The following is a 16370-nucleotide window of genomic DNA, read 5'->3' on the forward strand; positions in this document are numbered from 1 at the left end:
ACAGGGGATGAGGGAGGGCACCCGAGTCTGAGGAGCAGCACTGCAGTCCCAACGCCACACCTGGAGCCTGGACAAGGTTTGGGGGCAGGGTCTGAAAGTGGTTTGGGGGCGAAGCCCAGATGCTGTTGGGGGTGGGGCCTGAGGGTGGTTTAGGAGTGGGGCCCAGATGTTGTTTGGGGGTGGGGCCTGAAGGTGGTTTAGGGGTGGAGCCTGGATGTGGTGTGGGGGTGGGGCCTGAAGGTGGTTTAGGGGTGGGGCCTGGATGTGGTTTGGGGGTGGGGCCTGAAGGTGGTTTTGGGGTGGGGCCTGGATGTTGTTTGGGGGTAGGGCCTGAAGGTAGTTTAGGGGTGGGGCCTGGATGTGGTTTGGGGGTGGGGCCTGAAGGTAGTTTAGGGGTGGGGCCTGGATGTGGTTTGGGGGTAGGGCCTGCAGAAAACCTGGGGGTGGGGTCTGAATGTGGTTTAGGGGAGGAACCTGAAAGTGGTTTAGGGGCGGGGCCTGAAGGTGGTTTAGGGGTGGAGCCTGAAGGTGGTTTTGAGGCAGGTGCTGGTCCTCAGGGAGGAGGAGCTCGGGCAGCTCAATGGAGGGGCTGAAGATATCGTCCAGCTGCAGGCCACAGGAGGGTGGAACCTCCATGGGGTTATCTTGTAGCCCGGCAAGGCAGGAGGGGTGAACGCTGGTCCCAAACTTTCCGCTCTGTCTAAACAGAATGGTGTCAATGAAGTTGAACATGTTGCTGGTGCCCGGCCGCCTGTTCTCCTGACCCAGGTGGCGCAGAGCATTCTCCAGCTCCTCCAGCTCGTCCAGCGTCCGGTCATCCAGGCAGTCCATGGTCTCGCCTTCCGCCTCCTGCGGCTCCTCTTTCACTAGCTCTTCCGGCGCCGCTGTATCTTCCTGCCACGAGCTGCTCTGGACGCTGACCAGCGCATGGCTATCCATGAAAATCTGGTCCAGGGGCAGGTGGGTCTCCACCGTCTGAGAGTAGAGGTTTTTCTCATCCTGGTTTAGGAAGCAGTCCAACAAGGAGCCGGGCGCCACGTCATTCCTCATGTCGTCGCCAAAGCGTTTGTTGAACTGAAGGTGCGTGATGTCCACGGTGGCGCCTGTGTTGTAGAGGACACCTTCCCCCGTGGTTGAGTTGAAGGGTAGCTCCAGACGGCGCTGACGAAGGTAGGCTTCCCCCCTCGGCATTCCTACAACACCACAAAACAAGGTTTGGACAAATCAGAGCATTTCTTGTGACCATCAAACACAAACGCAGCCCATGCCGTGTTGCCAGATTAGTTTCTGTGGGTTTGTGACTGGTTGAATTGTGGGTGTGTCACTCACGTCAGAGCCTTTTGATAGGCTATGATGAACTGGGGTTGGCCTCCTTTGAAGATCATCTTAGCATTGGACTTCACCCAGATCCATGACTGGGACTTACTGAGCAACCTGAATATCGTGTGCCCTGACTCTCCTGTTTTCATCACTGACACAAAAACAACACACACACACACACACATATTGTAGTAACACTTAACACACACATATTATGGTAACACACACAAACACATAGTAGGCGAGAGCCTGGTGACCATACTTTCACCCATGGAGTCCAGTCAGGCCAAGAACAACGCAGAGACATGGGGAGGCATGGAGTTGGGTGCAGTATGGATCGGGCAGCAGATCCCTGGACAGAAGTTGGCTCGAGGTACGTGGAACGTCACCTCTCTGGTGGGGAAAGAGCCCGAGCTGGTGCGCGAAGCAGAGAAGTTCCGACTAGAAATAGTCGGCCTCACCTCAACACATAGCATGGGCTCTGGAACCAGTCTTCTCAAGAGGGGTTGGACTCTCTTCCACTCTAGCAGTTGTCACAGGTGAAAGGTGGCAGGGTCGGCAATCTTATTGCCCCCTGGCTTGGAGCTTAACTCCGGTAGATGAGAGGGTAGACTCCGCAGTTCAGGGATTTAGGGTCCGGTCTGTCATATGAGCACTTGGCACCACGACACCCTATGACCCTTTTGTCAAAGGTTACGACCCTCAACTCCCAGGAAAGCTTCAATCATGTCTCAGGGGAGGCGGGATATTGAGCCTGAGTGGGCCATGTTCCGTGCCTCGGTTGTTCAGGCGACTGATTGATGCTGTGGCTGTAAGGTGGTCGGTGCGGCAGCACCTGGTCCCGCTGGTGGACACCGGTGGTGAGGGATGCCGACATGCCTTCCGATGAGGAAGCAGACCCTGAGAGCCCGGGAGTGAACTCTACTATCTCTGGGGCTGAGGTTACCGAGGTGGTCAAAAGGCTCCTCGGTGGCAGGGCCCCAGGGGTGGATGAGATCCAGCCGGAGTTCCTCAGGGCCCTGGATGTTCTGGGGCTGTCATAGTTGGCAGTGTTCCTGGACTGGCAGACTGGGGTGGTGGTCCCTCTTTTTAAGGAATCACACTCCTCAGCCTCCCCGGTAAGATCTATTTAGGGTTACTGGAGAGGACAGTCCACCAGATAGTCAAACCTCAGATCAAGGAGGAGCAATGTGGTTGAACTGTGGACCAGCTCTACACCCTCAGCAGGTCCTCGAGGGTTCATAGGAGTTTGCCAACAAGTCCACATGTGCTTTGTGGACTTGGAGAAGACATTCGACAGTGTCTCTCAGGGACTCCTGTGGGGGGTTCTCTGGGAGTATGGGGTATTGGACTTCCTGATTAGGGCTGTCTGTTCGTTTTACAACCAGAGTCAGAGCTTGGTCCGCATTGCCGGCAGTAAGTAGGACTTGTTTCCAGTGAGGGTTGGACTGGTCCAGGACTGCCCTTTTTCACAAATTCTGTTCAGAACTTTTATGAACAGAGTTTCTAGGCGCAGCCAGGGTGTTGACGGGGTCTGGTTTGGAAGCCTCAGGATTGGGTCACTGCTTTTTGCAGATGATGTGGTCTTGTTGGCTCCATCAAGTTGTGATCTTCAACTCTCACTGGATCGGTTCGCAGCAGAGTGTGAAGAATGAGGGAAGTCTGGGCCTCGCTGCTCAGGATGCTAGTAACACACACATTATAGTAACACAAACACACACACTCACTGCGTAGGTGTCTGTCTGCACAGTACATCATATCCGCTGCGTGGATGAACTGATATCCAGAGCCTTTGGAACGAAGCTCCTCCTCTGAGTATCCCAGAATACTTTGGCCTCTGAAACATCAGGAGAATAAAAGTTGAATTAAAACTCACTGAAGCAGTGGACACATTGGAAATAGCAGCTATGTGGTACCTGACTCTGGCTGTGTTGATGATGTCATTCTAACGTACTACTCATACTAAGTGAGCGTCTAAATGAGTATATAGTGCGTTCGCATTAGATAGTATGAATAGATTGAGTAGGTGAGAAATACCAGGATGTATACTATATGGGGACATGTTTTAAGTATACACGGTGGGCACACTAGTCATACTCAACAGTTCCATGATACATTGAGAGCAGAATGTAAAATGGTCCTGGGATTGGCTTCAAGATAAAAATCAAACATCTCCTTTTCAAAATAAAAGCAGATCTGTCTTTTATTAGTTTTGTAACTCTTTTAAATAAATAGGGCTCTTATTTTGAAGTTAACAGGAAGTTTAGTCAGTAGAGCGATGGAGAGTCTCTGAAAATGTGTGAATGAAATGTGTCCACGTGAGTTTTATGGATCAAATGAGCACATGTTGGAGAATCAACAGAGATATTTAGCCTCAGTGTGAACCAGTGTCAGCGTCATGGGGGGGCATTCGCAGGCAGTGCCCCCCAGCTGACCTACTGTGCCGCCCCCCCCACACACACACACTCTTCCCGGCCACTACAGGGAAGCTTTTTATTAATCAAAGATATCTGATTGGCTATCAACTGACTGTGTCCATTCACTGACAGCGGACGGAAGTCTGCTCCATAGATATTATACACTGTGGTGTCATTGTTTAACGTTTGTGCTATTGAACGTACTCAGAGCTGTTGTAACGTGTATATGTCTATGGCCTGCTCTGTTGATTCATGTGACATCACTCACATTGCTGCATCGCGACAAAGCTAGAGCGCTAAATTCAGATGGAGAACAGGAAGTGAAACTTGAGAATCCGTCATCTGAAATCATCAAATGTCCATATTTTGTGTAGTTTACAGATGCTCCAGAACAACGCTGTAAAAAGTGGATTTTAAACCTACGTCTGTGGTCAGGAGGAGCAGAGTCTGCTGATGCTGTAGCGACCACTTCATAAGGTATGTTAGCTTAGCGAGCTAACTTTGTTTTTGTAGCTGTGTTTATATAGCATTAGGAATCCGTGTACCCTTCGATCTTTGGTTATTCTGTTTGAAAACCAAATCAAAACAACAAATAACCAGTGTGGTTATTTTGTTTTTCTGATTTAAAACCAAAACAGTAATACAGAAAAAACTTTTTTTTTTTTTGTTTTTTACTTGTTCTGTTTGTGTGATATTAAAGGAGAAATTAGAACTAGAACTGAAGTTCACTACACCTGGTTTCCCTCCCCAGGTCCTGGACCAGGCCTCCTCACACAATAGGATTGTTTAGGATTTATTTCAGCAGTTTTCTGGTCCTGCTCATGTTTTCATTCAGTCTGTGGAATCGATTCTTAGATGCATTGAGATTCGGAGGTGGACGATTCTGAATCGATTCTTTAATTCCCAGTAATCGAAAATCTAAATTTTAGAGGCCGTTTAAAAGTCTGAACAAAAAAGGCTGCGGAGCTGTGGCGTGCAGCGCGTTTCCAGAGGGACACTTTAAAGAGAACACCACGACAATGAAGCATGGACATGCGGGAGTTAAGACCAGCCCTGTGCAGCTTAAAATCTTCTTTAATGTCCACGGTGGAAATGAACTGGACAAGAGCCACGCTGCATGTTAGCTCTGTTACACTAACATTAAGAACTTTAGGAACACAACTAACATGAGAAGCTCTATAGCACGTTTTCACCTGGTGCTGTGGCTAAAAGTTCCTCTGCTAACCAGAGAACAATCAAACAAGTCACAACAAAGCTTCCACTCTCTTCAGAAAAAGTAAAGTGGATTAACAAGTCCATTGCTAAGGATTTACGTCCTTACTCGGTCGTAGAAAACCAGGATTTTGTTCGCTGCTTCATACGTTGGAGTCTAGATATACCATCTGTTCTCTACGGTGCGTTACTGACACAACCATCCTGAAGCTTTATAACAAACCATAACAGAAGTCATAGCATCTCTGCAGAAAGCGTGTAGGACAACAAAAAAAAATTGAATAACAATTGAAGTTATGTTACAAGAAAGGCTGTTACTACCTTTGTTTAAAAACCTGTACATTTTCAGTTCACATACTTCTTCCATTAGTGTAATAAATGATAACGAATGGTAATGTATCTCTTTTTTTCTAACTACATACTATATATACTTTTATACAGAGCGTGGACACAGTGATTACAACAGATATTTGTGAATAAAACAAGCATCAAAATACATTAATAATCAATTTAGAATCAAATCGAGTCCCTTGAATCATAATCAAATCGTGAGGTGCCTAAAGATTCTCACCCCTAGTCTGTGGATGTTTTAGCTCGTAAAAAGCGGTGTTACGGTCCAAATAGTATCAAAATAAACTGGTGACTGATTATTAACTGTGAAGCTGGTGTGAGGAACAATAGATGTTAGAACTTCTACCATTTGACAGCAACAGTGTTTAGATGAAAATGGTAATTCCTGAACAAGGTGTTTTTCAGCTTTCGTTATTTCCGCTTTAAGTCTGGGGGTTGTGAAGGCTCTGATTGGAGAGGGGGAGAACGTGACGTATCACGTATATTAGGAAAAACACACAACAAACCTTTTGTCGTCTATAACACAGACGACGACACAGTGCCCGTCGAAAGTATGTATTAATGTAGTGGGAGGAGCTTAAGTACAGTTGTCAATTATGTCCAAATGAGTATGTGTTTGAAGGTTGGATGTACATAGAGGTGGAAATACTCTGTAGTGTTATAAAGGGTTTATTTGTGGGTGTAAAATAAAATAGTGTGTGTGATTTATCTGGTTTAATTCTATGAGACATGAACATAATAAATGTTTGTTTTTTTATCATTTTTACTTTTTTTTCATTTGATGTATTTTTATGTAATGTATGTTTTTTGAAGCCATTAAGTGTATTTGTGTATCTTTCTGTTGTGTTTTTGTGCATTTTTGTTGCCATTTTGTGTATTTTTTGTATATAAATATTTAGTTTTGTGTATTTTGAGCCATTTTCATATTTTTGTTGTTGTTTGGTGTATTTTTCTGTAATGTATGTTTTTTGGCATGGCACAGGAAGAAGTGGAGTCTGGTACAGAGATGGAGACGGAGGAGGAAGTGAAGTCTGTGACCCGCGATTTAAAGGAAGTTTGGATAACAGGAATAATTTTAAATAACCATGACATATTAACTTAAATAACTTTTAACAGTACAAAAACATTTTTAATATTGACCTTTTTTTTTTTTAACCCAAACAAACTGCGACACAGTGACATCATGAACCCCAGAACCGGAAGTAGCGCGCTTAACATTGCGCTCATTACTGAGAGGGCTGTAATCTTAAAATGAACGCTTTGCAAAATCAAATTACTTCCAAATAACAAATGCACACACTCGGGGTATTTGGAAGCCGTTGACTAAGTTTCAGGTCGAACACATACCGCGCGCACGCACGCACACACGCACGCACACACGCACGCACGCACGCACGCACGCACGCACGCACGCAAGCAAGCACGCACGCACGCACACACCTTATTTGCTTTTATAGATAGATGTCTTTTAAGGCTCTTTTTATTTATTTTTTTTTCACCTTGTCTGCACATGCTGTCAAAGGTCAACACTACAAGAAGTGTAATATTTTTAAAACAGTAATGCATGTTTTGTTATTGTAATTAAATGAATGAATTTATTTTATTGCATAATTGTGACCATCACCAGCCCTCCATAAGGAAGGGTAAGAAACACTTTATTATAGGAAGGATATAAAAAAAGAGGGCAGTGTTACACTTGGGTGAGGGGGAGGGGTAATTCAGAATTAACTTTAATTCGGAATTAAATTAGCATTAGGAATTATGTGTTTACAAGGTCAGGTTAAAGAGGAATTTAATTTATTCCGCTTTAAAAATGAAATAAAGCTTTCATGTAAACGTGCCCATTGAGTTTGTAGTGGATAGTACGTTAGTGAGACATTTAGAACACAGACACATAAAACATTCATCACCTCACTGACACGTGTGTGCAACCATAATAACGTGTGGATGAATACTGAAGGTGTGCTACCTGCTGTCAATGTCCACAGGCGTGAAGTCCAGCTGGTGTTTGGTCTGGTACAGCAGTAGTTTAGCTCTGATCTCTACGATAGACGGAGGCTGAACTGGACTGGCCACCATGAACAGCGCCGGCTGAGGAGGACGCTGCTTCCCACCGCCGTTCAGACCGTGAAGGAACCTCAGACGACCCGAGACCTTCAGAGCCTAGAGGTCAGAGGTGATGATGGTCAGAGGGGTCAAAGGTCATACAGGTAACAAAGGTCAGAGGTCAAAGAGGGACTGACCAGGAATCCTGAGGAGTTGTCCAACAAGCAGCGGAACCGACACACGAAGCTCCTCATCTGTAGGGAGCAGCTCTCTGAGGTCAGCTGCTCAGGGTCAAACGTCACTGATCCGCAGGATCCACAGCTCTGAGTCTCTGCAGAGACAAACATCACCCTGGGTCACGAATCCACCAGATCCACAGGATCAGCTGATCCTCTGTAGGCTTCATTGGTTCTTAACATTATCAGAGGGACTAAAAACACCATGTCTGTACCAGGAGATGGCCAGAAATAAGAAAAACTATAGAAATAAATATATTCATGAGGCATTAAATACTGTTTCATTCCACTTCTTTGTAAAATGAGATTCTTTAACTCATTCAGTGCCATTGACGTAATATTACGCTGTTTACGTTTTATCACAGAGACTACTAGAAAACACCCTGGCGGAGGTCCCTCATCAATATCTAAGCTGTAATATGATGTAGTGACCAACTGTGCCCTGAAGGTGGCAGCAGTGAACCTTTGGATGAGAGATTAGCCACTGATGCTACCATTAGCGAAGGAGGAAGAAGCAGGAACTAGGGAGACTATGACGCAACAGAGTGATATTGTGATTATCCAGCAGCTCACAGCTCCACATACTAACAGAACATGTGGACCTGAGTGGATTATTGATTATGTTGCATTCATGAGATAAAACCATTAACTAACCGAGCCAAACGAGTCAGCTCTGTGTGTCGGGAAAAAGAAGTGACGTCTGTGTGATTGACGGGGGGAAGGACTTGGAGGAACGGCAAAATACAGTAAGAAATCCATTGAACTCTGACATAGATAGCATAATAATAATAATGTTGCCATCAAAAGCCTGGTCTCAGTGTTTTTGTAGTTTTATAGAAGGAAACTAATGATGAGGTGTCACTAAAGCAAAAAAATAGCTTCAAAGTCAATTTTTTCAGAAAAAGACGTTTTCCGCAGTTTTTTGTCACAAACTGGTGATTAGTGTAAAACTTTCCTTTATTCAACAGATGATTACAGAAGAACAAACCAAGATAGAAAAAAAATTCTCATTTCTGATGAAATTAGAGACTTTAATCTTTCAGAATTCAGATTGTCATAGTACAAAATATTGTGCGGGTCTTTAGAAATTTGTCAAATTGTTAAAAAACAGCATTCACTGAGGGGGTAGAAATTCTGAAAATGGCTGGCAGTGAATGAGTTAAAATGTGTTAACACTCATTTCTTCATCATTATGATCTATAGTTGTTTGTCATAGTATCGGATAAGAGGAGGGACTGATCTATGTGATCACAGAGATTCACATGATCCATGTCACCGATGTGCTAATGCTAATGCTAAAGTACAGATCCTATCAGCGTTAAACAAAGCGATGTGTTACCCTCAGCGCTGAGCTGCTCTCTGAAGGCCAGTCGGTCGTCAGTGTGGATCAGCTCATACACACTCTGATGGAGCACGTCAGACTGTGGACACACACACACACACACACACACACAACTAACAGTGGCTGCTGTTCATCACTGTTTCAGTGAAGGTAACAGACACATTCAGTACTGACCAGCAGGGGGCAGCACACACCACTGGAGTTACTTGTTACACACAACTACACAACTATACAAAGACAACAGTAATAATAGTAATAATAATAATAACTAAAACTGTAAGCAGCTATGAACGGGGGCCAAGCCTTCCGCGCCACTCGGACCCCAGGTTTTGCGGAGCCCCTGAAAGTACGTCACGAAGGAAGACGGGCTCAGGGCGAGCATCAGGACACAGGCCAACGTGCCATTAGCTGTGAACAGGTGGATATGAAGTTTTGGAAGATGTGATTTAAAGTGTGAAAGCTACAGGCCAAAATGCATTTGCAACTCATTATAGCGCCACCTAGTGGTGCACTTTTTGGTATGGGTGATCTGTGTGCTCTTCTATAGTTACCCTGTAGATTTCACAGCCCTCATCATATTATTTCAGCTGAAATAAAGGTTTGTTTATTTATATGCTATGTAGTAATAAGCCACGCCCACTTTGACCAATTGCGATTAACTTTGAGATACGGTACCAGGAGCGAACCAAGGTCATATGGTATTTGGTAACAATTGGTCGTGCCAATTAAGAGACATAAATATTCCTTATTTGTAGCGCCCCCTAGTGGTCTACATCATTCAAATTTGGCGCATACCCTCACAGTCACATGCCAACTAAGGATCTCAGATTTGGTGTTGTTAACATTTATTTTGACCGAGATATGAGCCAGTTTGCATTTTTATAGCTAGCTAGAAAACTTTACTCGCTAATAATTTGCGCATAATTTACCCGAACAAACTCATAGGGTTAACTGGAGATTACATCCAACTGAAGACTCTACATGCCAAGTTTCACGCTAATTGGACAAAACCCCAAGGAGGAGTTCGAAAAAGTAGGTTTTCCAGTTTTTGCGGAAATGGGCGTGGCCTAGCCCAGGTGATTCAGTGCTATTCAAGGAATCTGTGGATATGAAGGTTTTAAATTTGCAACAAACGGTGTGGGAGTTATTGGCCAAAACGCGTTGACCTTTGTTATAGCGCCACCTATTGGCGGACATATGTGAATTTTTGCGTCCAAGGTCCCCTGCGGGTTTTGGACCCAACCACCAAAGGGCACCGCCCTAACTTGCACGGTTTATTCTGCAGCACCACTTTTACCCAAGGAAACATAAATACAATAAAAACCCTTGCGATTACAATAGGGTTCCGAGCACCGCTGGTCCTAGGAACTGCGTATGTGAGCATACGCGGTTCCCTGGCCCCGCGGGCTTGGCCCCCTAATAATAATGAGGTTAGTAGTCTCACCTGGCTGAAGCCCAGGTAATCTTTGATGGTGGAGGAGACATAGAACACTAGTCCATCAGAGGAGACCACCATCACAAAGCCATTCAACGCCTGTAGAGGAAGACACTTAGCATGTTAGTTGCTAGCTAACGCAGCAAACTAACCTGCTAGGTAACTCAGATAACTAACCTGCTAGTTAACTCAGCTAACTATGCTACTAGCTAACTCAGCTAACTATGCTACTAGCTAACTCAGCTAACTAAGCTACACACAGTCCTGCTTAGATTGGTTCATTCACTGGTACTGGTTAGTTACATTACATAGTTACAAAGTTGAGTTCCTCTGGTCCACCTGGTCAGTGGTACTGGTTAGTGTAGGTAACTAGGTGACGTACCTGCAGCAGTAAGTCTCCCTCTGATAGTCCTGCTGAGCTCAGGCTGTTCACGTTGGTCAGTGGTAACGCTGAGCTGGAGCTGATGGACGCTGCAAAGAGAGGATTACACACATACATTAGAAACATTTATTTCATCACTCCAACAAAATATTAACATAGAACACAGCCCCGCCCCTTTAGCCTTTGATCCTGCTCAGTCAGTGTTGCTACATGCTAAGCTAACACAAACATGTGCACTGAGATCTGTATGAGGTTCATCAGTCTGAGAGGAAGAACATTTACTGATGGAGAAGGAAAGGTGTAGATGAATAATTGTTTTCCACATATTAGACTATAAATGCTCTTCTTACTCTATACAGAGACCAGTTCACATGTTTGATTAGCTTAGCATGTAGCAACAAGTCCACATGTTTGGTTAGCTTTAGGGTTGCCACCCCTCCCTTAAAATACAGAATCATTCCTTATTTTGCCATTAAACAAACACTGTTTGTTCCATATTTGCATAAATGACCATAACACTAGACATGTCCGTCAGACCGTCACACACAAAGTAAAACTCAGGAAATGCCAAGGCGCCATTGCTGTGGGCAGCTGAAACAAATTTAGCCTCTGTTTACAGCCAAAACAGCACAATATGATAGTTTGGTGTTGGGTTAATGGTGCACTAATCACTGCGATAGTTCAGTTAAACATGGATTCTTTAGTAAGGGAAGTTGGCAAGTCAGATCCGTAACTTCGGGATAAAGATTAGCTCTCAGGGCTGGGTTGGTCGGGCTAGGGTGCGAAGCGGGGCTGGGCTCGCACTGCAAATGGAGGAGCAGCCACGGCCGCCCTCCTCTCCCCCGCCGCCAGAGACCCAGTGCTCAGCCTGCCTCGCCGCATCAGTGGCACTCCCACCTACTCCCTGGCCTGGCCGCCGTCGTTGTTCTCCTTCACCTGGGGTCGGAGCAGACAGGCGACCCAGTGTCCAGTGCTGGGCATAGGCGGCAGTGACTCAGGACGCGCTGCAGTGGTGCCCGCCAAGGTCCCCCGTCCTCCCCTCCTCTTGAAATCCGGTATTACAGACGGACACGTTTCTGGCAGATTTTTTAACCCACCAGAACAGAGAAGAACAAGAAGAAGACATCGAAACGCGTATGAAAGTAAGTGAAAGTTGATCAGGAACTCTTATATTTTTCATATCAGGCTATCATATCATAATACCCATCCGTCGAAAACACTTCCGTTGCGGAAACACTTCCGTTGTGGCCGGTTTGCATTTGTGTTCGTTTCTGTAATTGCATTCACCTGACACTTCCCAGCCACCGTAGTATTGGGCTGTCTTAAAGCAGTATGTGTTGTCGCGAGAACGAGGTCAGAGCTGAGAGACTGGTACCAGGTCGGAGGGAGGGAAAGTTGTAAGTGCTGTTTTCTGGCCAGAGACAGCGGGGGGGGGGGGGTGTGAAAGACCCCCGATCACCCCATAAACACTTGTATTACCCTCAGAGGGACTATGAGAAGGATTTATTGAGGAGAAAAAGTTACTTAGTTCTGCTTTAATGTTGGACAAAACACAGGAAAGAGTTTAGACTAGCCTGCAGACACAAATAGATAATGTATAACAGGAGCTAAGGGGTACATGGGGCAATAACGTTTAGGGTTAGGGTTTCCCTGTTTTATGTCAAAATGTTCCTATTTTTGAGGATTGTGTTCACGGTCCCATGGGTGTCTCTTATTTTCTTTTCTGAAAGGTGGCAACCCTATTAGCATGTAAGAACCAGTCCCATGTTTGGTTAGCTTAGCATGTAGCAACCAGTCTACAGGTTTGGTTAGCTTAGCATGTAGCAACCAGTCCACAGGTTTGGTTAGCTTAGCATGTAGTGGCCAGTCCACATGTTTGGCTGGCTTAGCATGTAGCCACCAGTTCCACATGTATGGTTAGCTTAACATGTAGCAACCAATCCACATATTTGGTTAGCTTAACATGCAGTCCTGTCTCTATTTTTGTAGTCCAGCCTCCATCTTGTAGTCCTGTCTCCTGTAGTAATCCTGGTATGAACCTGTAAACAGTCACCAGGTGCAGCAGCTCACCTGTGAAGTGGCTCTTGGCCCTCAGGTAGCCCACGCTGAGGCGCAGCACTGACAGCTTGTCCAATCCTGAGCGCACGTCCTGGTTGAAAGGGAGCAAGTCCAGGAGCCAATCCAGCTCTGCGTTGAGGCGGTCCCGGTGCCGCTTGGACGGGTTGGACTTCCCAGCATCCTTCACTCCAGAAGCCTTCTTCCTGTGAGGAGTCAGAGCAGCGTCAGTAACCATGGCAACACTGTGTACCAATGGCAGTGCCCTGTTTCCACCTGGGCGTTCTATGGACCAATGAATGACCGGCGTGTGATGGGAGTGGCTTAAACAGGATGTTGATATTAGTAGGGCTGTAGTCAACCAAGGAAATGGTTGGTCGACCAAGACTATGGCACACGTAGCGATTAGTCGACCAAAAATAAAAAACGTAGAATGAATGATCAGGTGCAGAGGAGGACGAGGAGAAAGAAAAAGAGAGACAAATATTTAGTTTTAGTGTTTTGTGGTGTAGATTTACTTTTAAACACAGACCATTTATGATATGAACCTTATTCAAGCTTTGACCAGAACCCGACAAAGTAAAAGTGAAACCTACAGGTCTGACAGACAAAATATTTATATCAGAGTCTGACCTGAAACACACAATTAAAACTTATTTTTTTCATACAAATGACATATTTTATGTTTGTTTTAGTGGTAAACCTGCTTTTATTAATAAACTGTTAATATCAACATCAGATCAACACACGGGGAAACAAACGCACGTCAAACACAGGTGTGTAGTGTGCCCCGATGCACCAGACAGTGGATCTATTTACATGATCTAAGTATTAAATATAAGGATAATCCATGATTGATTCATTAGTGGATGTCTTAATTTGTTCCCTCTCTGATCTGATCTGATCTGATCTGATCTGATCTGAGGACTGCACAGTGACAGCTGAAGCAACGCAGCACTTACTCACACAGAGCTGTTACTAGACAAAGAATCATGATTGAATTTGAATACAATATATTCATAATTAATCCACATCACCTATATAACTGCATGGCATTTATTTTTATGCTATTGAAGCTGATACCGTTGCTGGTCGACCAATAAAAATCTTGGTCGACCACGACGGCATCAACCAATTAGTGACTAAACGGCCAAAGTTGGCAGCTCTAGATATTTGCTACAGAATAAACCACCTTAATGATCAGATCAGAAATGGTCGATCAGTACACATTAGTGAAGTGTGTGTGTGTGTGTGTGTGTGTGTGTGTTCTAACAAGTACACACACAGTCAGTCACTGTGAGACCCTTTGTTTGTTTGTTTCTCATGTTGAAAAATTAACTTCAAACATCGCCCAGTGACATCACTGTGCACAACATGTGTGTGTGTTCCAATGTGTGTTCCAACATGTGCTCTAATGTGTTTGTTTTCCAATGTGTGTACTAAAAATGTATGTTGTAATGAGTGTGTTCTAATGTGTGTGTTTTTTCCAATGTGAAACTAAACATAATTTTGTTGCTCTGTAACATGTGCGTTGATAAAGATTGATTGTTACATGCGTGTGTTCTACTGTGTGTCAGTGCGTGTGTTGTAACTTAAGTGTCTATTGTGTGTGTTATAATAATAATAATAATTAATAATAATGCATCAGTTTTATATAGTGCTTTATCATAGACACTCAAAGTCACTTTACAGAATTAAGGCATTATTCTTTCACTCCACACTTAGTGGTGGTAAGCTACTATTGTAGCCACAGCTGCCCTGGGGCGACTGACGGAAGCGAGGCTGCCATAGTACGCCATCGGCCCCTCCGACCACCACCAACACTCACTCACACCTACATTCATACTAGGCAATGTAGGTGAAGTGCCTTGCCCAAGGACACAATGACAGATACTACTGGGTGACTGTACCCCACTGTGCAGCTGGATTCTCAGTGGTCTCCATCCAACTACTAACCAGGCCCAGACGTGCTTAGCTTCAGAGATCTAACGGGATCGGGCAGTGACAGGCTGGTGTGGCCCTGTATATGATAATGTATATGAAGTAGTGTGTGTTTTAAAGTGCCTGCCCTTAACGCTTAATGTATGCATGTTTGAAGTTGTGTGTCTTAAAGTGTGTGTGTTAACGTAGCACCACCAATATGTGTGACAGTGCAATTAAAGAACTTCAGTCATTCCTTCTTTAAGTTTTATATTTTGGTTTGAGAGCAGATTGTGTGTCATCATGTAGTGTTCTTGTTGCCCTGGATTGTGCATGTTTATCTTAGTGTGTTTGTTGTTTGAAAATTATTTTTTTTTAAAATGATGTGTGTTAATGCGTGTGTGTGTGTGTGTGTGTGTGTGTGTGTGTGTGTGTGTCTGCTGCTCAGTACCTTCGTGTTTGTGTGTTTCTTGTGTGTGCGCATGCGCACTGTGAGACCGGTTGGTTACATCGCGTGAGAGTGGCGGCCGTCGCGAGCCCAGCGGACCCGTGCCAGACGCTTTAAGGTGGAACGCGGCCCACAGCGTGAACACGTCACACAGAAACCCGCCTGAGCCCCTCCGGTCCACCTTAAGACACACCACGACCCGAGCTCAGTCCGACTGATTTAAGTCAGATACTATCACAACAAGTCCGATCAAAGACCTTCAGAACGTTTACAGAATAACTAGGAAATAAAAGAATCAGTTACAGAAACACAATCAGGAGATTAAGAAAGTCTGAAACAGTCTCTGACTGACGGCAGTGAGAGAAACCAAATAAATACAAGTTTAACTTTAGAAACAAGTCTAACTAATATGTAGTGAGAATAATCTAAAGGTTAAGATTAACACAGTGAGACAAACAGACAAAGTTAGGTTAGGTTTAAAGAAGTCTGACTCAGATCGGATTCATTCATGTAAACACTGGGTCAACTTCCTTTTTCACTGGTGCACGCGCACAGAGTGTGGCGTTGGGTTAAAGCAGGTGAGAGTGAGAACATGCAAAGTACACTGACTGTTTGAGAACGGGCTTCTTCCTCTTCTTGTTGGCGTAAGTTCCCGGGTTTCCCAACATGGCGACGTTTAACTTTTACTTCTTCTTCTTCTGCTCCGACGTTCACCGCCGCCACGTGACCCACCGACCAGCGTCAGTAGTAGAGTGACCGTCCGTAGCGCAGCAGACACGGATCTTTACAGCACAAACACAGCCTCGTCTGTCTGTCTGTCTGTCTGTATGTATGTCTGTATGTCTGTGTGTGTGTGTGTGTGTGTGTGTGTGTGCGGGCGTTTTCAGGAAACACACCAACACTCTTAAGGTGGACTGACATCTAAACTAAACTAGTGTAACATTATCTAAACTAAACTAGTGTAATTATCTAAACTAAAATTACTGTAACATTAAACTAAACTACTGTAACATTATCTAACGAACTACTGTAACATTATCTAAACTACTGTAACATTATCTAAACTAAACTACTGTAACATTATCTAAACTAAACTACTGTAACATTATCTAAACTACTGTAACATTATCTAAACTAAACTACTGTAACATTATCTAAACTAACTAGTGTAACTTATCTAAACTACTGTAACATTATCTAAACTAG

General features: G+C 44.6%; 1 protein-coding gene across 1 annotated transcript; it reads right to left on the reverse strand.

The window, feature by feature from the left end:
• Positions 1–901: 901 nt before the first annotated feature.
• LOC114454831 (aryl hydrocarbon receptor-like) lies at positions 902–15836 on the reverse strand. The gene is made up of 10 exons (XM_028435623.1): positions 15774–15836; positions 12812–13002; positions 10742–10830; positions 10369–10458; positions 8922–9003; positions 7544–7677; positions 7270–7463; positions 3048–3157; positions 1330–1471; positions 902–1193 (listed from the first exon to the last, which is right to left on the reverse strand). Exons 1-10 carry the CDS (start codon positions 15830–15832, stop codon positions 1040–1042), a joined length of 1245 nt encoding a protein of 414 aa, XP_028291424.1. The 5' UTR covers positions 15833–15836; the 3' UTR covers positions 902–1039.
• Between the last annotated feature and the right edge of the window lie 534 nt (positions 15837–16370).

The sequence above is a fragment of the Gouania willdenowi genome, chromosome 21 (genome assembly GCF_900634775.1).
Source record: "Gouania willdenowi chromosome 21, fGouWil2.1, whole genome shotgun sequence".
NCBI lineage: Eukaryota > Metazoa > Chordata > Actinopteri > Blenniiformes > Gobiesocidae > Gouania > Gouania willdenowi.

Excerpts from the sequence above, each read along its gene's own strand:
- LOC114454831 (XM_028435623.1), bottom strand. The coding sequence starts at position 15,832 with ATGTTGGGAAACCCGGGAACTTACGCCAACAAGAAGAGGAAGAAGCCC. Across the intron at positions 10,459-10,741 it reads AGGGAGACTTACTGCTGCAG|GCGTTGAATGGCTTTGTGAT; the intron begins GTACGTCACCTA and ends CTTCCTCTACAG. Across the intron at positions 1,472-3,047 it reads TGCAGACAGACACCTACGCA|TGATGAAAACAGGAGAGTCA; the intron begins GTGAGTGTGTGT and ends TTTTTGTGTCAG.